A 22304-nucleotide genomic window follows, 5' to 3' on the forward strand; every position below is an offset into this window, starting at 1 on the left:
AAAACCTAGAAATAAATCTACCTAAGGGCTCTACCCACCACCAGTCCCTCCCATCAGGAAACTTGCACAAGCCACTTAGATACCCTCATCCACCAGAGGGCAGAGAGCAGAAGCAAGATGAACTACAATCCTGCAGCCTGTGGAACAAAAACCGCATTCACAGAAAGATACACAAGATGAAAAGGCAGAGGGCTATGTACCAGATGAAGGAACAAGATAAAACCCAAGAAAAACAACTAAATGAAGTGGAGATAGGCAACCTTCCAGAAAAAGAATTCAGAATAATGAAAGTGAAGATGATCCAGGACCTCGGAAAAACAATGGAGGCAAAGATCGAGAACATGCAAGAAATGTTTTAAAAAGACCTAGAAGAATTAAAGAACAACCAAACAGAGATGAACAATACAATAAGTGAAATGATAAATAACTACAAGGAATCAATAGCAGAATAACTGAGACAGAAGAACGGATAAGTGACCTGGAAGACAGAATGGTGGAATTCACTGCTGCGGAACAGAATAAAGAAAAAAGAATGAAAAGAAGTGAAGACAGCCTAAGAGACCTCTGGGACAACATTAAATGCAACAACATTCGCATTATAGAGGTCCCAGAAGGAGAAGAGAGAGAGAAAGGACCTGAGAAAATATTTGAAGAGACTATAGTCGAAAACTTCCCTAAAATGGGAGAGGAAATAGCCACCCAAGTCCAGGTACTGCAGAGAGTCCAATACAGTATAAACCCAAGGAGGAACACGCTGAGACACATAGTAATCAAATTGGCAAAAAATAAAGACAAAGAAGAATTATTGAAAGCAACAAGGGAAAAATGACAAATAACATACAACAGAACTCGCATAAGGTTAACAGCTGATTTCTCAGCAGAAACTCTACAGGCCAGAAGGGAATGGCATGATATACTTAAAGTGATGAAAGGGAAGAGCCTAAAACCAAGATTACTCTACCCAGCAAGGATCTCGTTCTGATTCGATGGAGAAATCAAAAGCTTTATAGACAAAGAAAAGCTAGGAAAATTCAGCACCACCAAACCAGCTCTACAACAAATGCTAAAGGAACTTCTCTAAGTGAGAAACACAAGAGAAGAAAAGGACCTACAAAAACAAACCCAAAACAACTGAAGAAAATGGTCATAGGAACATACATATCGATAATTACCTTAAACGGGATGGATTAAATTTTCCAACCAAAAGACACAGGCTTGCTGAATGGATACAAAAACAAGACCCATATATATGCTGTCTACAGGAGACCCACCTCAGACCTAGGGACACATAGAGACTGAAAGTGAGGGGATGGAAAAAGATATTCCATGCAAATGAAAATCAAAAGAAAGCTAGAGTACCAATACTCATATCAGATAATATAGACTTTAAAATAAAGAATATTATAAGAGACAAGGAAGGACACTACATAATGGTTAAGGGATCAATCCAAAAAGAATATATAACAATTATAAATATATATGCCCCCAACATAGGAACACCTCAATACATAAGTCACTGCTAACAGCTATAAAAGAGGATATTGACAGTAACACAATAATAGTGGGGGACTTTAACACCTCACTTACACCAATGAACAGATCATCCAAAATGAAAATAAATAAGGAAACACAGGCTTTAAATGACACAATAGACCAGATAGATTTAATTGATATTTAAAGGACATTCCATCCAAAAACAGTAGATTACACTTTCTTCTCCATTGCGCATAGAACATTCTCCAGGATAGATCACATAATGGGTCACAAATCAAGCCTCAGTAAATTTAAGAAAATTGAAATCATATCAAGCATCTTTTCTGGCCACAACGCTATGAGATTAGAAATGAATTACAGGGAAAAAAATGTAAAAAACACATACACTGGAGGATAAGATATATGTTACTAAATAACCAAGAGATCACTGAAGGAAATCAAAAAGTACCTAGAGACAAATGACAAACACGATGACCCAAAACCTATGGGATGCAGCAAAAGCAGTTCTAAGAGGGAAGTTTATAGCAATACAATCATACCTTAAGAAACATGAAACATCTCAAATAAACAACCTAACTTTACACCTAAAGCAATTACAGAAAGAAGAACAAAAAACCCAAAGTTAGCAGAAAGAAAGAAATCATAAAGATCAGGTCAGATATAAATGGAAAAAAAATGAAGGAAATGATAGCAGAGATCAATAAAACTAAAAGCTGGTTCTTTGAGAAGATAAACAAAATTGATAAACCATTAGCCAGACTCATCAAGAAAAAGAGGGAGAAGACTCAAATCGTTAAAATTAGAAATGAAAAAGGAGAAGTTACAACAGACACCACAGAAATACAAAGCATCCTGAGAGACTACTACAAGCAACTTTATGCCAATAAAATGGACAACCTGGAAGAAATGGACAAATTCTCAGAAAGATATAACCTTCCAAGACTACCAGGAAGAAATAGAAAATATGAACAGACCAATCACAAGTAATGAAATTAAAACTCAGATTAAAAATCTTCCAACAAACAAAAGACCAGGACCAGATGGCTTCACAGGTGAATTCTATGAAACATTTAGAGAAGAGTTAACACCCATCTTTCTCAAACTCTTCCAAAAAAATTGCAGAGGAAGGAACACTCCCAAACTCATTCTATGAGGCCACCATCACCCTGATACCAAAACCAGACAAAGATACTATGAAAAAAGAAAATTACAGAGCAGTATCACTGATAAATATAGATGCAAAAATCCTCAACAAAATAGTAGCAAACAGAATCCAACAACATGTTAAAAGGATCACGCACCATGATGAAGTGGGATTTATCCCAGGGATGCAAGGATTCTTCAATATATGCAAATCAATTAATGTGATCCACCATATTAACAAACTGAAGAATAAAAACCACATGATCATCTCAATAGATGCAGAAAAAGCTTTTGACAAAATTCAATACCCATTTATGATAAAAACTCTGGAGAAAGTGGGCATAGAGGGAACCTACCTGAAGATAATAAAGGCCATATATGACAAACCCACAGCAAACATCATTCTCAATGGTGAAAAACTGAAAGCATTTCCTCTAAGATCAGGAACAAGACAAGGATGTCCACTCTCACCACTATTATTCAACATAGTTTTGGAAGTCTTAGCCACAGCAATCAGTGAAGAAAAAGAAATAAAAGGAATCCAAATTGGAAAAGAAGAAGTAAAACTGTCACTGTTTGCAGATGACATGATACTATACATAGAGCATCCTAAAGATGCCACCAGAAATCTACTACAGCTAATCAAGGAATTTGGTAAAGTTGTAGGATACAAAATTAAGGCAGAGAAATCTCTTTCATTCCTATACACTAATGATGAAAAATCTGAAAGAGAAATTAAGGAAATACTCCTATGTACAATTGCAACAAAAAGAATAAAATACCTAGGAATAAACCTACCTAAGGAGACAAAAGACCTATATGCAGAAAACTATAAGACACTGATGAAGGAAATTAAAGATGATACAAACAGATGGAGAGATATACCATGTTCTTGGATTGGAAGAATCAATATTGTGACAATGACTATACTACCCAAAGCAATCTACAGATTCAATGCAATCCCTATCAAATTACCAATGGCATTTTTTACAGAACTAGAACAAAATATCTTAAAATTTGTATGGAGACACAAAAGACCCCAAACAGCCAAAGCAGTCTTGAGGGAAAATAATGGAGCTGGAAGAATGAGAACTCCCTGAGTGCAGACTATACTACAAAGCTATAGTAATCAAGACAATATGGTACTGGCACAAAAACAGAAATATAGATCAATGGAACAAGATACAAAGCCCAGAGATAAACCCACGCACCTATGGTCAACTAATCTATGACAAAGGAGGCAAGGATATACAATGGAGAAAAGACAGTCTGTTCAATAAGTGGTGCTGGTAAAACTGGACAGCTACAGGTAAAAGAATGAAATTAGAACACTACCTAACATCGTACACAAAAATAAACTCAAAATGGATTCGAGACCTAAATGTAAGACCTGACACTATAAAACTCTTAGATTTTCATCTAAGGAAGAACACTCTTTGACAAAAATCACAGTAAGATCTTTTTTGATCCACCTCCTAGAGTAATAGAAATAAAAACAAAAATAAACAAATGGGATCTAATGAAACTTCAAAGCTTTTGCACAGCAAAGGAAACCATAAACAAGACAAAAAGACAACCCTCAGAATGGGAGAAAATATTTGCAAACAAATCAAGGGACAAGGGATTAATCTTCAAAATATATAAAGAGCTCAGCAGCTCAATATTAAAGAAACAAACAACCCAATCCAAAAATGGGCAGAAGACCTAAATAGACATTCCTCCAAAGAAGACATACTGATGTCCAAGAAGCGCATGAAAAGCTGCTCAACATCACTATTAGAAAAATGCAAATCAAAAGTATAATGAGGTATCACCTCACACCAGTTAGAATGGGCATCATCAGAAAATCTACAAATAACAAATGCTGAAGAGGGTGTGGAGAAAAGGGAACACTCTTGCACTGCTGGTGGGAATGTGAATTGGTTCAGCCACTATGGAGAACAGTATGGAGGTTCCTTAAAAAACTACAAATAGAACTACCATATGACCCAGCAATCCCACTACTGGGCATATACCCTGAGAAAACCAAAATTCAAAAAGAGTCATGTACCAAAATGTTCATTGCAGCTCTATTTACAATAGCCCGGAGATGGAAACAACCTAAGTGCCCATCATCGGATGAATGGATAAAGAAGATGTGGCACATATATACAATGGAATATTACTCAGCCATAAAAAGAAACGAAATTGAGCTATTTGTAATGAGGTGGATAGACCTAGAGTCTGTCATACAGAGTGAAGTAAGTCAGAAAGAAAAAGACAAATACCGTATGCTAGCACATATATATGGAATTTAAGAAGAAAAAAAAAATGTCATGAAGAACCTAGGGGTAAGACGGGAATAAAGACACAGACCTACTGGAGAACGGACTTGAGGATATGGGGAGGGGGAAGGGTGAACTGTGACAGGGCGAGAGAGAGTCATGGACATATACACACTAACAAACTTAAGGTAGATAGCTAGTGGGAAGCAGCCGCATGGCACAGGGATATTAGCTCGGTGTTTTGTGACTGCCTGGAGGGGTGGGATAGGGAGGGTGGGAGGGAGGGAGACGCAAGAGGGAAGAGATATGGGAACATATGAATATGTATAACTGATTCACTTTGTTATAAAGCAGAAACTAACACACCATTGTAAAGCAATTATACCCCAATAAAGATGTTAAAAAAAAAAAAAAAAAAAGATGTGGTACATATATACAATGGAATATTACTCAGCCATAAAAAGGAACAAAATTGGGTCATTTGTTAAGACGTGGACGTATCTAGAGACTGTCTGTTATACAGAGTGAAGTAAGTCAGAAAGAGAAAAACAAATATCGTGTATGTGGAACCTAGAGAAATGGAATAGATGAACCCGTTTCCAGGGCAGAAGTTGAGACACAGATGTAGAGAACAAACGTATGGACACCAAGGGGAGAAAGCTGCAGGGGGTTGGCGATGGTGGTGTGATGAATTGGGTGATTGGGATTGACATGTATACACTGATGTGTATAAAATTCATGACTAATAAGAACCTGCTGTATAAAAAAAAATAAATAAAATTCAAAATTTTTTAAAAAATTCAACTTCAGGGAAGGGGGAGTGGTCGGTGGAGATAAAAAGTGTCAAGTGTCAGGAGGTAAAAAGAAATCTACCTAAGGAGGAAAAAGTCCTGTACCTCTGAAAACTATCAGATGCTGATGAAAGAAATCGAAGATGACACAAGCAAATGGAAACCTATACCATGTTCTTAGATTGGAAGAATCAATATTTTGAAAATGTCTATACTATCCAAGGCAATGTACAGATTCAGTGCAATCCCTCTCCAATTACCAGTGGCATTGTTCACAGAACTAGAACAAAATAAAATATTATTAATTAATTTTATTTTTAGCTGCATTGGGTTTTCGTTGTTGCGCATGGCCTTTCTCTAGTTGCAGTGAGTGGGGACTACTCTTCATTGTGCTGTGTGGGCTTCTCATTGTGGTGGCTTCTCTCATCGTGGAGCGTGGGCTCTAGGCAGACGGGCTTAAGTAGTTGTGGCATGGGGGCTCAGTAGTTCCTGCTCATGGGCTCTGGAGAACAGGCTCAGTAGTTGTGGCACACGGGCTTATTTGCTCCATGGCATGTGGCATCTTCCCAGACCACAGCTCGAATCTGTGTCCCCTGCATTGGCAGGCGAATTCTTAACTGCTGTACCACCAGGGAAGCCCCAATTTTTTTTAATTTGTATGGAGACACAAAAGACCCCAAATAGCCAAAGCAATCTTGAGAAAGTAAAATGGAGGTGGAGGAATCATACTCCCTGACTTTGAACTATACTACAGAACTACAACAATCAAAACAGTGTGGTACTGGCACAGAAACAGAAATATAAATCAGTGAAACAGGATAAAAAGTTCAGAGATAAACCCACACATCTGTGGTCACCTAATCAATGACAAAGTAGGCAAGAATATGCAATGGAGAAAAGACAGTCTCTTCAATAAGTGGTGATGGGAAGACTGAACAGGTCCATGTAAAAGAATGAAATTAGAACATTCTCTAACACCATACACAAAAATAAACTCAAAATGGATTAAAGATCTAAATATAAGGCCAGATACTATAAAACTCTTAGAGGAAAACATAGGCAGAACACTCTTTGACATAAATCAAAGCAACATCTTTTTTAACCCACCTCCTATAGTAATGAAGATAAAAACAAAAATAAACAAATGGGACCTAAGTAAGCTTAAAATCTTTTGCATAGCAATGGAAACCATTAAAAGAATTAAAAGGCAACCCTCAGAATAGGAGAAAATATTTGCAAACAAAGCAACCAACAAGGGATTAACCTCCAAAACATACAAAGAGCTCATGCAGCTCAATAACAAACAAAACCCAAACAACCCAATCAAAAAATGTGCAGAAGATCTAAATAGACATTTCTCCAAAGAAGGCATACAGCTGGCCAAAAAGCACACGAAGAGATGCTCAACATCACTAATTACTAGAGAAACTCATATCAAATCTACACTGAGGTATCACCTCACACTGGTCAGAATGGCCATCATCAGAAAACCTATATGCTTCCCTGGTGGCACAGTGGTTGAGAGTCCGCCTGCCCATGCAGGGGACACAGGTTTGTGCCCCGGTCCGGGAGGATCCCACATGCCTTGGAGCGGCTGGGCCTGTGAGCCATGGCCGCTGAGCCTGCATGTCCTGAGCCTGTGCTCCGTAATGGGAGAGGCCATAACAGTGAGAGGCCCGCGTACCACAAAAAAAAAAAAAATCTACAAACCATAATTGCTGGAGAGGGTGTAGAGAAATTGGAACCCTCCTACACTGTTCGTGGGAATGTAAATTGGTACAGCCACTATGGAGAACAGTATGGAAGTTCCTTAAAAAACTAAAAATATAGCTACCATATGATCTAGCCATCCCACTCCTGGGCATATATCCACAGAACATCATAATTCAAAAAGATGCATTCACCTCAGTGTTCATTGCATCACTATTTACAGTGGCCAGGACATGGAAGCAACCTAAATGTCCATCAACAGAGGAATTGATAAAGAAGGTGTGGTACATATATACAATAGAATATTACTCAGACATAGAAAAGAATGAAACAATGCCATTTGCAGCAACATGGATGGACCTAGAGATTATCATACCAAGAGAAGTAAGTCAGAGAAAGATAAATATCATATTTTGTTTATATGTGGAATCTAAAAAAATGATATAAATGAACCTATTTACAGAACAGAAACAGACTCACAGGCTTAGAAAACAAACTTATGGTTACCAAAGGGAAAAGTTGGGGAGGGAAGGGGTACATTAGGAGGTTGGGATTAACATATTTACAGTACTGTATTTAAAGTAGGTAACCAACAAGGGCCTTCTGTATAGCACAGGGAACTCTGCTCAATATTCTGTAATATCCTAAATGGAAAAGAATTTGAAAAAGAATAGATATATGTATATGTGTAAGTGAATCATTTTGCTGTACCCCTGAAATAAACATAATATTGTAAGTCAACTATACTCCCATATAAAATAAATTTTTTTTAAATTATGGTTGAAGTTGATTTTGTTTTGTAAAATAACAAACAGCAAACGGAAAAAAACAAAAACACACAAATGAAAAACTGACGGTAAGAGAATAAATCCTAACAGAAAGGGACTCTAGCATTTACTGTCATGGATATCTCCCAGGGTATTTATGCCCCTGATTTATCAAAGATACATTGAGAATATGGGAAGAAAATTGCATTTTGTACCTCTGCCTGTGTTTTTTGCTTTGAAAATTGGAAGTGACAGTAGAGCATAGTGGTTAAGAGGATATAGTCCACAGTCATACTACCCAGGCTTCAATCTGGGCTCCATCAGTCACTAGCACTTGGACACATTACTTAAACTCCTTTATGTCTCAGTTTCCTCATCCCTAAAATGGGAATAGTTATAGTACCTGCTTCTACAAATTCATGTAAACATTAATTAACGTAGTCAGTGAATCTTCTTAACATAGTGCCCGACACAAAATAAGCACTCAATAAATATTGTTCAGTTAAAGTATTAATGGTAATAGTGTAATTACTATTTTGCCAGATGTCAGAGGGTAATAACCACCTTGAATGCAGATGTTTTTCCATTAGACCTTTTGCATTTTAGCCATTTGTTTTCAATCATCTGGCTTAGTGTGTTTTAGCTCTTTGAGGACAGTGTCATGGTCTTTTCATCCATGAACTCCTACTTCTTTGTTCACGTTTTATATTGGTAAAATATCAAAAAGGTAGATGCATTGAGTTGTACCTTTTTCTTACTTCTTTTGTCTTCATCCTCTCTGGGCTCCTTTCTCCTCTGATGGTTTCTTCCTTTCTAGGCCAGTATCAGGAAGTATTGAGGCAAGGACAAGTGTGTCTTTCTGTCACTGTAGATGTCCTTGCTGACATGGACAGAGTGGAGGTAGAGTGAGGAGCACCTTCCCCTCTTCTCCAAAGTTCAGATCTCAATCCAAGCTGACCTTCCCTCTAGTGCAGCAGCTTCTGCTCTTCAGCATCACTCTACCTTTTCCCTCCATAGACCCAAAGTATGTGGAGAACCTTCTCAGATAAGACCAGGACCTAACGTAGTGTTGTGAAATGCACATGAGCTCAGACAAACCTGAATTTAAATCCCTGCTCTGTAGCACTCTGTCCATCTGGGTGACACCTAACCACTGGGAGCCTTGCTCTCTTTGCCTCCAAAATTGTGATCATGCCTATTTCACTGTGTTTCTTGGTGATGATGATGTGTATATTACCTGTGAAAGTACTTTTAAACTTTAATATACAAAGGAAAGATCCTAGCTACAATAATAATATTTCTACTGCTATACTGCCTCTCTCCATAAAGAAAAGCATAGTTCTTCACTTAATACAATTATAGACCAGGAATTAATAAGGCTTTAGTCTGAACTTTCTAGATTTATACAAACAGGGATCTGCTGTTGTCAACTCAAACTTGCCATCATGTTCTCTGCAGTTGTCTTTGAAAGTTGGTTTAGAAGTTAATGTAGTTGAAACATCTGGTGATAAAAAATAAGAAAGTATTCAAAAACTGAAAGATATATCAAAAGGACACAGGAGACAACTTTTAGGGGCCTCCACTGGCAATGTATGCAACAATTTGGGCATCACAAAGTAGATGATAACATTTTGAAGTAAAAAAAAAAGAATCCATACTGATAAAATAGTATCTTAAAAAATGTAAAAAGTTATAATGGGAGAAGAAAAAGATTTTCCTTACAAAATATTACCAATGAACACATATAAAAGAAATGATAGAAAATTATAAGTATAATAAAAATAGATTCAGTTAAGAATCATAAATAGGTAGAAGCCAAATCAGTGAGTGAAATGTTAGGGAATATTCATGCCATCTGAAAATACGTCTGCACAAATCATTTGTTAATTATAGAGGGAAGGAAGGTCCTGCTCAATTGAAAAATCTGACATACCCCCTTAACCAAGTGACCAAACTTAACATCACCAGTAGTGGGACAACCCACTATCATGTGACACCTCATATGATGTACTTTGAAGGACACATTACCTATGTACTGTTCCTACCAAAAATACTTATCCTAAATCTAATTATGAAGCAACAACCAAGCAAATCAAATCCAGGAGTATTTAGCAAAGCAACTGACCTGGGCTCTTCTGAATTGTTGACATCTTGGTAAGCAAATAAAACAGGAATAGGCTGGGGAACTCTCCTAGATAAGACAACTAAGTGCAACAAGTAAACATTGATTGGATCTTGGATCCAAAAGAAAAATCAAAACTGAAAAAAGGCCTGCAGGCATTCCAGAAATTTGCCCAAAGGTGAATTTTAATGAGTTCTGCCTACTTTTTTCCTTGCTTGAGAAAGAAGAGTATAACAAGGGCTGCTATCCATGGAAATGAGCTCTGCATGTATGCTAATTAGATCAGGCCTCTGCAGTGTAGCTAGCTGTTGCTTGTTAAAGGAAATAAAATGATAGGTCACAGGAATAAGTCATTTCAAGACTGATTTCTAAAGGCCTTTTTTAGCAGGGCATAGGAAACAAGCATTGTGTTACAAAAGGAGCAATCAAGATCTCCGGGTAAAATAAGAAAGGAGGAAAGTGAGGAGGTGAGCAGGTTTTCCCCAGAATTCGTTACCAAACATAGGTGTGGTCTCCAGACCTTTGGTGGTGTCTCTATTTTTAGTATAAATTCCTAATTTACTTTTCTGTTTAGTAAAAAACCAAATAATGATAAAATTGGTCTTCTTTGGCTTCCAGGGAATTTCACTCTTCCAATCTTTCCAGTACTGTCTTCTTTACCTGCCCCACTTTCTCTACCAACCAGAAGTGATTAGATATTTTCCATATTAGGCTTCAACCCAGTTCTCTTCTCTTGAAAATCTCTCTTGATAATCTTACCTACTTCTAAGGCTTCAATAATGGAAAAAAATCTTATAAGAATGCGTGTGAAGTAGAAAAAAAAGGAATAGATATATTATCCATCTGATGAGTAACTTCTTAACTTTTTTATGCCACAGGCCCTATTAGCAGTATGATGAAGCCAATGGACTCCTTCCTTGAATAATGTTTTAAATGCATAAATTGAAATACATAGGATTGCAAAGAAAACTAGTAATGTTGAAATAAAGTTATCAAAAATATAAAAAGACAAATTTGTGATATAGTAATGTATATTCTGCTCTACTTATTCATGAAGTAACAAGATCTGATGACTACCATAATTTCAAAGTAGTGATAAATACTTGGAGATATCAGCAATAGTTATCATACCATGGTATGAAAATTCTTTTCTTTTCAGGCAAGGCTTTATTGGGTCCCTGCTGCAGCAGCGGGAAGCAAGAATAGGCAACAGCTTCCCTTGCTCACTCACTTGCTCTCTGAGTGGGGGACGAGCCTGTTCCTTATATGGGGTGAGGCTAGGGGTGTGTCCAGGCGTCGGGCCAGAGGGGTGGCTTAGGTGTTTTGCCCACCCCTCTGGTGGTGTTGAGTGCAGGGGGCATGCTCAGTACCCTGCTTTTGCTCCCAACACCCTGTTTTTGCTCTGCTCCAGGCTCTTCAGAAGTGGCAGTTGGGTTTTTTGGTCTCATTGTATCTTTTGTCCAGAATTTGCCCCAACTGCACATGAACACAGTTATTTTTAGTCCCATATAGTTTATTTGTATTTTGTTGCTCAAGGAGAGGTGTGTCCAGATACAAGCATTGCAGCACTGCAGCAAACGGTCCCAAGTCCCAGGGGGTCTCGTTCCCCCCTAAGAGACTCTGCACCCTTATTCTTAAGGGGTCAAGGGCCAGAAGTCTTTTCTTCTGAAACTTCTTCCTGCTGGACAGGGGCCGCAGACCCTAGCTGACCCCAGAGGTGTAGAAGTCCCTCGCTGACTGTCCCAAGGACCTGTAGGGACCTGGGCCACTCTCTCCTGGAAAGGGTTGAATTCCTTGAGTCATCTTGAGCCTTACTTTAAACTGTTGGAGCATAAAAGACACAAACTTAATCAAAAGCTTAAACAAACAAGGGCTAAAAAGGAGAAGAACAATAGCCATTAAAGTGCCAAGAAAGGGAAAGAACCAGGTTAACTTTGGGAGGGTTTCCTTAACTGTTGACCAGACAGGGGGGGCAATGTTGCCCCTGCCAAGAAGCCATTCTGCTTGGATGTATATTTTGTTAATCTCAGGGTTAAAGTTTAATAAATTTCTCTATTCTTAGAATGGAAGGTCTGGACCTGTTGGTCCCAGGTCTCCTTGGACCAAAAAGTCTTAGTCACAGGTTTACAACAGTAGGGAAGACAATGGAGTACTAGACAAAATATGGCATAGATCAGTATGAGTGAAAAGAAAAGGGTTATAAGAAAATGACAACCTCCTGCCAGAAAGTCTTTTATACCTTGTGGGATTCAAGAGAACAAACTAGAGAACCAGTTTTCAGTTCCCCTGCCCATATTTGATAGTGAGGATTGGTGGTTAATTGTCTGCTGAAGCCAAGTGGCTTGTTGTCAAATTTTCTCAATGTTGGTTTCTACCTGGTATGGGCATCAGGGCTCTTTTCTTTGCCTCTCGATCTGCCCTGTTGTTCCCTTGGGTAATTTGAGAATTTTCCTTTTGGTGCCCACGGCTTAGGCCTAATGTAGCCTCTTTTCTATCTGGAGATAACTGTCTTCTTCCAGGATTTATAATATATCCCAGATATTTAACTTGTTGCTTTGAGATTTATGCTTTTTTCTGGGAGATCCAATAGCCCTAGGTCCCAAGGAAATTAAGGACTTTAATGTTATTCTGTTCTGAGGTCTCCATGGTGGGGCTACATATTAATATGTCATCTACATTCTGTAGAATGGCCCCTTATTTTAGGTATATTTCCCTTAGTTCCTTTCCTAGGGCCTGGAAGAACAAGTATGGGCTGTCCTGAAACCCCTGAGGCAATACTGTCCAGGTATATTGTTGCATTTGGCCCGAGTTGGGGTTCGTCCACTCAAAGGCAAACAGATACTGAGATGAGAGATGAACTCGGATGCAAAAGAAGGCATCCTTGTGTCAAGCACAGTAAACCATTTGGCAACTTCAGGAATCTGGACTAATACATTATAAGGATTGGTCACAAGTGGATGTATAGGGACAACTGCATCATTTACTGCTCTAAGGTCTTGCAACAGTATTCCCCATTTGGCTTAACAACTGGCAGAATAGTGGCATGGCATGGATACTGACAGGCCATGTTTTAAGAAATTATCTATGGGCAGTTGCAAACCTTTCTTGCTTCCAACTTTATAGGGTACTGTCTCTTGTTAGGATAAGTGACTTCTGGCTTAAGGCTAGTTTTTACAGGTTGGGCATTTATAGCCTCCCAGGGATTCCTTTGTCCCAAGGAAATTAAGGAAGGTTAACTGCATGTAGAACATGACTAGGAATAGGCCCTTGTTCTTCCAGCTGATTTGCCTTAGTCAGAATCAAGAAAAGGGGCTGCTCTGGTCCTCCTAATCGTAATATGACTCTGAAGGAGCCCAGAAAGTCTCTTCCCAGTAGTGGGTTAGGACACTCAAGGCACAGCTAAAAAGGCGTGTGAGATCAAATGCTGTTCAAATTGACAAGTGAGAGGCCCAATGAAGAAACGGGTGTGAGGCTTTCCTTTGACACCAGTCACAGTACAGCTTTTGGAGAAAAGAGGCACAGCGTGAGAGATCAGGACAGAGTAAGTGGCTTCCATATCAATTAAAAAACTGGTTTTCTTACCTGCCACGTCAAGGACCACCCAGGGCTCCTCGAAGGAGATAGACATCTCGCGAAGGGGAAGCTCCCAGAATGCCCAGGCCACCTCAGTCATCCATGGCCATCTTAGGAGCGGGAGCCCCCCCCTTCCCCTTCGGGACTGGGGACAGTCCCACTTCCAATGACCTGTTTGTTTGCAGACTGGGCATGGACCAAGGGGTTCTATTTGTTATTTTGGGGCCCACTGGCCGGTTGACTTGCATTTGAAGCATTTCCCCTTGCTTGTTTTACCTCCAGGTGGTTGGTTAAACTTCCTTGGCCCCCTTGGTTTGTCCTGAGGTTGCAAGGCATGGCTGACAGCTATGGCCATCAGTTTAACCTGAGCCCTGGCCTGAGTGTTTTCACATCGGGTTTTCTCTTCCTTCTCAGCTGGATCTCAATTATCAAATACCCCAAAGGCCACCTCTAGGAGTTGGGGCATCGGGGTTTGTGGGCCTAATTGTAACTTTCAGAGTTTCCACCTAATATCAGGGTCAGGCTGGCAGATAAAATGTTGTCCCAGCCGGGATTGACCCTCAGGAATGGATGGACCGATGTTAGTAAATTTTCTAAATGGTGACAGAATCACAGGTTCTTTTAATATTCCTGTCATTTTTTGCCTATGTCCATAACTGAAAGGAATGTTAAATTTCAGTTAGAAATGAGGGAAAATAAAGATCAAGCTCATAAGTCCCCCTAAATTCTATTCATGGATCCAAGGTTAGGAATATCTGGTCTAAAGATTTCTAAAAGAAATCGGGAATCCTTATTGTATGCCTATCAGAAACCATGTAGGTGGTATGAAGAAAGGGGTGGTGCAGAGCCACGTACAACTGTACAATTACTCTATATCCTTTATTTTGTATGTTTGGTTTATCTGGGCTTCTTGATTCTTCTTTGTCTTTCTCAGCATGGCTTTTATATTGAAGTAAAATTGAAACTAGTTAGTTCTGTTTGTTAAATGATGTTCTATTTTTGTTTTGTTTGCTCGGATTCTTTTTTTGTTTGATTTTTAAACATATTCCTTAGTCATAGGGGAGGCTAAAACTGCTGATTATTTGGGATCATTTCTTCATGCTATGTCTGCCTTCTATCTACATAGATAATTGGACTTTAAGTGTGGATAGAATTAAAATATCCAACTTCAACTTCTGTCTGTTGCCTTCAAAGGTTTTGAAGTAGATTAAAAAAATCCCCTCTCTCCACCTTTTTGACCCTCTCTCTCCTTGGTTTCCCAAACACTGCATTCTTCTGGACCTTTCTTGTCTTCCTGCTTCTCTTTTGGTCCCTTCTGAATCTTCTCATCCATTTCACACTCTACCAACCAGAAAAATGTAGGCATTCCCCCCACATTAGGCTTTGGGCTCGTTTTCTCTTCTTTTTTTTCCCCTTGATAATCTCTCTCAATGCTCACCCCTTTCCCATGTTCCTCGTCAGTTTTAATGGACCCTCTACCCTCTACTGATTGTCATCTCCCTTCCAGTGGTATACATGTGTGCTGTCAAGAGTTAGACCCCTAAAATGTACTTGGTTGCTCTCAAAAGCATCAAAATTAAGTCCAGACTTCTCTTCCTGGTTCACAACCTCTACAGTGTGGTCCCTAAAGACACTGCCAGTCTTCTCCACCATGGCAAGCCCCTGCCATAACTCTCTTACCTCACACTTCCCTTGGCCAACCAACTCTCAAGTATCCAAATACACCTAGAATATCTTTCTCTTCCAGCTGACCCATAAAAATTATATCTTTGAAGACTCATTTCAAGTCCCACTTTCTCCAGTTCCAGATGCTCCCAACCTAATTATTTTTTCCTCACTGCTCATGTTCCAGTGGTACTTTAGATGGTGGCTTATCCATCTAATTAATTCTTACTCTTGTTTTGCCATTTATTAGAGCCTACCTCCTATTTAAATCATTACGTATGAGACTGGCTCTTTCACTAGATTATAGATTCCAGAGGACTAGGGAGTTTTGTCATAGTCATTTCTGTGTTAGGTACAGTAAATGACTTACTTGTCCTGTGCTCATAAGGTCTCAACAAGATTTAATTCATTTGTGGGTAGTGGTTGGATGATTGGACCCTAAAATTGTGAATGTCTCTAAGACATATACCCAACCCCATTTTGGCTATGATATTCATCAAATACACAAACATATTACTGAGAGTATTGTTTTTGTTTCTAAAATTGGCTAAATGGAACAAGTCTCATTAAAATAAACAGTTAGCAGTTTTAGTGAGAAGTTCTGGATTCTGTATTAGAAGCTGAGATTCATTCTATAGGTATTTCTTGAGCCCTAATTATGTATCCAGCACTAGGGATGCATAGCTTTGAATAAAAAGATCTGTTCTAGAAGGGCTTACACCCTTACCCTAACCCTATCTTCATAAGAGTTAGGAGTTTCCTGTCAAGAGTTGCAGGAGAATTTACATTTCTTAAACTGGAAAAAAAAACCTGTTTATTCCTTTATTGAAATGTTATCGGGACTTCCCTGGTGGCACAGTGGTTAAAAATCCACCTGCCAATTCAGGGGACATGGGTTCGAGCCCTGGTCCAGAAGATCCCACATGCCACGGAACAACTAAGCCCGTGTGCCACAACTACTGAGCCTGTGCTCTGGAGCCCGTGAGCCACAATTACTGAGCCCATGTGCCACAACTACTGAAGCCCGCATGCCTAGAGTCCGTGCTCTGCAACAAGAGAAGCCACCGCAATGAGGAGCCTGCGCACCACAACAAAGAGTAGCCCCCTCTTGTCACAACTAGAGAAAGCCCACATGCAGCAACAAACACCCAACACATCCAAAAATAAATAAGTTTATAAAAAGAAAAGTCAGGGAATTCCCTGGTACTCTAGTGGTTAGGACTCTGAGCTTTCACTGCTGAGGGCCCAGGTTCGTTCCCTCATCAGGGAACTAAGATATTGAACTTCCATGCCAGTGACCTTTCAAGGATGCCCCATGGTATTCAGATTTTAAAAAATAATAATAAAATAAAAATAAATAAGATTTAAAAAATAAATTTAAAAAACTAAAATGTTATGTGTCACCTGGCTAACTCAGAAGTGAAAACCACACAGCCTTAGCTGCAGCACCAACGCAAGCCACAGTGTATATGTTGTCAACAAATAAGGAAGTATAAAAAGAAAAGACACATTTATTAGGATATTGCTGATTGTAGTTTATTTAGGGCTTGGTTATTACTATTATTTTATATATTCCCCATCTCCAACTTTAATAAAGCCCTGCAACAGGCCAGTTTTTATTTATTTATTTATTATTGCTATATTTTTGTGGTACACGAGCCTCTCACTGTTGTGGCCTCTTCCCGTTGCGGAGCGCAGGCTCAGGGCCATGGCTCACGGGCCCAGCCGCTCCGTGGCATGTGGGATCTTCCCGGACCGGGGCACAAACCCGTGTCCCCTGCGTCGGCAGGCGGACTCTCAACCACTGCGCCACCAGGGAAGCCCAACAGGCCGGTTTTTAAATTTCCTTCTTAGTATCATTTTATGCCTTAGGCTGGGAAGTACTAACAGAGGTTTTAAGCAATAGTAATAGCATTTACTATTTTTATTTTCTAGTAGTAATAAAACATAATATTTTAGTTTCTAAACTAGTTCTAATATATGTCCAACATTGTACTAGAAACTGGAGATATTACTAGAGGAAGATGCTTGTGTAGGAAGCTCTGGACTTTTTCTCAAGGCTAGTTTGGCACTGGACATTTGGGACATATACTGTGATTTTCTGAAATATGAGTGCTAACTGAGGAGAAATTGAACATAAACTCTCAGAACACAGTAGATTAGCATAGGGGAAATGTTAAATGCCTTTGTTGAAAAATGTAAATTATGAGGAACATATACATTCAGAAAGAGTAAAGAGTATTTTTCAGATGTCTCTGTATGCATGTGTAAAGATCTGTGGCTTCAAATTTGACTAGATTTTGTTTGTTTGTTTTTCAAAATCTTTTCTAAGAATTGCCCTGGTGGAAAATATTCCTGAAGGCCTTACCTATTCAGAAAATGCACCATTTCACTTATCACTTTTCCAAGGCTGGATGAATTTACTCAGCATGGCCAAAAAGTCTGTTGACATAGTATCTTCCCATTGGGATCTCAACCACAGTCATCCATCAGCATGTCAGGTAAGCTGCATCCTCTAATGTGTGTGACAATTTTACTTATGTGCATTTTATACTCAGTATTCTTGCTTCCACTCCTCAAGTTCAAGCTCATTTTTTCAGTCTATCTATACCCATAGTTCATGTCCATTATTACATTTATATGTATGTGCCATTGTTAATCGTAGGTTGCTCAGCTTCTACTAGAATGCAGTGCTTTCAAGGGCAAAATCACATCTCATCTTTGCAAACAAGAGGCTCTCTATGCAGCACTGCTGTATCGGACAACTTTAGAGGTGTCTTGTGGTGTCCATTGATGGCACACCCCAGAATTCTGCTTTGCACAACCTGCATGTTTACAGTTTCAATTCTGTAACTGCTTGCTGAGACATTTAATTGGTTAATTGGTGTCCTAATTTGTCTTTGTGGCTCAGAGCCAACTTTTTTTAATAGTGGAGTCACACTTCCCAGTATAGCTGTATATTCTTGACTCTGTCATATTTGAGTGAAGAGGAAAAAGAAATTTACTAGTTATAAGAACAGCCTTTAGAAAACTGACTAAATGATCTGAATGATTTCTGAATGAAATGTCCTGGAGATAAGAAAATGATCCTGGTAATCTTTTTTTTTTTTAATTTTTGAATTTTATTTTTTTATACAGCAGGTTCTTATTAGTCATCAATTTTATACACATCAGTGTATACATGTCAATCCCAATCGCCCAATTCATCACACCACCACCCCCACCACCCCGATCCTGGTAATCTTTAGCATGTTTTTCTTTATGTTGGTACAACCATGATAGCACTGAGCTATCAAGTATATGACCATTGCCCTATACTTAAATGTCCTATGGGGGGGTCAAGGATAAAATTAATTTTGTCTGTTTGTATACAAAATGTATTGGCATTAAGCCTATAATCATTACCTCATTGGTGCTTTGATTTGCTTCAATTATACTATTTTAAAGTCAAAAGATATTCGAAAATAGGTACAAATAAACAAAAATCCCATAAAGGCTATACTAAAGAAGAATTGGATAATTTTACTAATTATGTTCTGCACTGTTCTACCTCTGCTGAAGCAGGTGCTTCAGGTACTTATTGCAGCATTTAGCATCCCAAAACTTAGTGGTTTATGAAAATAACATTTATTTATTCATGATTCTAGGCAGCGTTTGTCAGAGAACTTGTCTCTGATCTAAATAGTGTTGGCTGAGGTGGCCTACCTGGGGCTGGAGGGTGCAAGATGACTCCTCACATATGAGCATCTTACCTCAGATGGCTGGAATGTCTAGCAGCTGGCTGGACTTCTCTCTCTCTGTATGTGTCTATGATCATTCAGTAAAGCAGCTTGAATTATTTACCTGTGGTTATATCCTAAAAGGACAAAAGCAGAAACTGTGAGACCTCTTTTTTTTTTTTTTTTTTTTTTGCGGTACACGAGCCTGTCACTGCTGTGGCCTCTCCCGTTGCGGAGCACAGGCTCCGGACGCACAGGCTCAGCGGCCATGGCTCACGGGCCCAGCCGCTCTGCGGCATGTGGGATCTTCCCAGACCGGGGCACGAACCCGTGTCCCCTGCATCGGCAAGCGGACTCTCAACCACTGCGCCACCAGGGAAGCCCTGTGAGACCTCTTAAGACCTGAGCTCTAGAATCCCAATTGCTTCCACCCTATTCTATTGGTCAAAGCAAGTCACAGATCCAAGATGAGAGGGGTAGCATCCATATGGGAATGTGGAGAATTGTTGGCAGGCATCTTTGGAAATTATATACCGCAGTGCACTCTGGCCACAGCAATCCATCTGTCTCTCCCACATACAAAATGCGCTCCTCATCCCCCAAAACTTGTATCCCGTCACAGCAAAGGCTCAAAGTCTAGGATCTCTTCATCTGCATCAGGACAGGATCTGAATAGGACTCCTCATGAGGGCTCCTCTTGATTTGGAAACCTGTGAACTACAAAGACAAGATACATGCCCCCCAGCATACAATGGCAAAATAGAGATGAGATAACTACGATAGATACTTCTGTTCAAAAGGGGGAAGTAGAGAGCACAAATTAGTCATTGAACCCACAGCAGTTTTAAAAGCCAACCTGGCACACATCACCAGTTTTCCGAACTTGGAGAACAGGGAATGTCTCTAGACTGGGATCTAGTTCTGCTTCCTGGGGGTGCTTTCCTAATCTGCCATTCTCAGAAACTCTTTGCTCCACCCTCTGTGTTTTTCTTTCTTTTTCATAAGAAATAGCCTGTGCTTGCTTCAGACATATTTTCTTGGTTGGCTTTCTACCAGTAGAAATCTGAGGCCCCAGAGACCTCTTTTCATTTTAAACCACCTCTGTCCTTTTTTAGTCCAAAATGGAACAACCCCTTAAAAACTTCTGTAGACTTTCTATGTATCCAGTTATAATCCACTCTATTAGCAAAAGGCCACACCACAAAAAACTCACAGGTGGTCTTTTTCTACTTTGGACTGTGACTCAAGATGCTTCGGAACCTCACCCTTGAATTTTCCAGGAGCCCTTTTGAGAGGCAGCCCACCACCACCACCGCTTTTAATCCTTCAGAGGTCTCAACATGGAATCGTACAGCCACAGCTTTGATTTGATCCTTACCCTGAGGTCATTTCTCATTTTGAGAATGTTTTTGCTCAATTGAGAGACTGTCCTAGATTTTCTACATTTCTCTCAAAATTCTGCATGAAAATGAAATAGTTTCTTCTTATCATATACCACCAAAACTTTGAATGATAATCTGCCTGAACAATCTCCTTAGCCAGATCTCCAAATCCACTAGTCATATTTTCTATCTCCTACTTTACAGCAGGCAGTAGCGTTGCCAAACTTTCTACCATTACTTTCTCAAGTCCTCAAAAGCAATTTCTTCACTGTTCTTCCAGCCTTGAGTAACAGAATGAGATTCCAGCACCTACCACCACCCAGTCCCAGAGACAATGCCACATGCTTTAAGTTTTCGCAACAGTAGTTTCTATTTAATTTTTTATTGTGGTATAACAAACAACTCCAAAACGTATTCATTATTATTTCCTATGATTCTGTGACTTGGTTGACAGTTCTTTTGTTTCAGTAATGCTGGCTGGGATTACTTATGCAGTTGTGGGAGGGTAGCTGAAGCTGGACTGCCTGAGGGCTGGACACATCTCATTCTCTGCATGTGGACACTCATCATTCAGTAATCTAACCCAAGCTTTTTATAAGGCAGCTGGATCCCAGGAGAGTGAAAATGAAAACTACAAGACCTCTTAATTCCTGGGCTCCCAGAACTTTACTTTGCTACATTCTGTTAGTCTGACAAAGTCACATGGCCAGGCCACAATCACTGGAGGGACAAGAGACTCTAGGACGAACATACATGTACAGGAATGGGAGGAATTGTTGGCAGCCAAATTCCCAGGTGGTTTGTATACTCACAAACCTTTGAAAAGAGCTGAACCAAACCATTCTGACCTCTTGCTCTATGAGCCCAGCAAACCCTCCTGGTGTTCAGACTCTGGGAGAAGATGGGTCATCAGAGAATGGCACAGCCTTTCTGTGTCACGGTTCCTGAAGTCACATCATGGTCAGTATTCAGTACTGCTCACAGGGCAGTGGTGAAATGGATGCGTGAGGCTCTAGGTCTGTTTTGCCTAACAGTGCCTAGCATGGTGCTTGATGCATACTGGGTGTTCAGTAAATATTTGTTGTGAGTAAATATTTGTTGAATGGAAAGATAAACAAAGCTGGATGCTAGTTAAAGTGGTCAGGACAGATTTTAATCAGTAATACTGTTGCAGTAGGGAAGAGGTCCAGGTGAAGGGAACTCAACTTAGATTTGTACAGAGATGCCCGGGCACTTTATATAGGAAGAATGAGGGAGAGGGAAGGGCGTGACAGGGGCCTGAACAGGGTCAGGGAAGTAGAAATTTATAAAAAATGGAAAGAGGGTTGGTCCATGTGTGAACCCCATCTGGGATTGCTAGCTGGTGCTTTTCCAAGTTAGGCTCCTACCCTCCCACATAGGCTGGGAGACAGGGGCCTATCTTCAGGTGTTGGCAGAACAGCCTATTCTTTGGCAGTCTTGAGCTTTCTTAGGCAGGCACTTTAATGGGGGCTAAGGTCATCCTAGAGATGTGGCCTTGAGCTGTTAGAAACCATGTTAGTGTTTGTTCAAGCCTTTTAATGGGGGAGGAGAGACAGAGGTAGGGCAGAGCAGGGTGGATGAAATGATTTGTGTTGAGAGTCTACAGTCTTTATAGGCCAAGGTTGAGGGCTGATAGAGAAGTAGACTCAGAGG

General features: G+C 39.7%; 1 protein-coding gene across 1 annotated transcript in view; it reads left to right on the forward strand.

Moving 5' to 3' along the window:
- Positions 1-22304, forward strand: part of PLD5 (phospholipase D family member 5) — a 485622-nt gene that overhangs the window by 266037 nt on the left and 197281 nt on the right. The window contains exon 3 of the mRNA XM_029229649.1: positions 17862-18030. Within this exon, the coding sequence (XP_029085482.1) occupies positions 17862-18030 (169 nt within the window). The remainder of the gene's footprint in view (positions 1-17861; positions 18031-22304) is intronic.

This window comes from Monodon monoceros, unplaced genomic scaffold, assembly GCF_005190385.1.
Source record: "Monodon monoceros isolate NGI ecotype Baffin Bay Population unplaced genomic scaffold, NGI_Narwhal_1 Super_Scaffold_18, whole genome shotgun sequence".
Lineage (NCBI taxonomy): Eukaryota > Metazoa > Chordata > Mammalia > Artiodactyla > Monodontidae > Monodon > Monodon monoceros.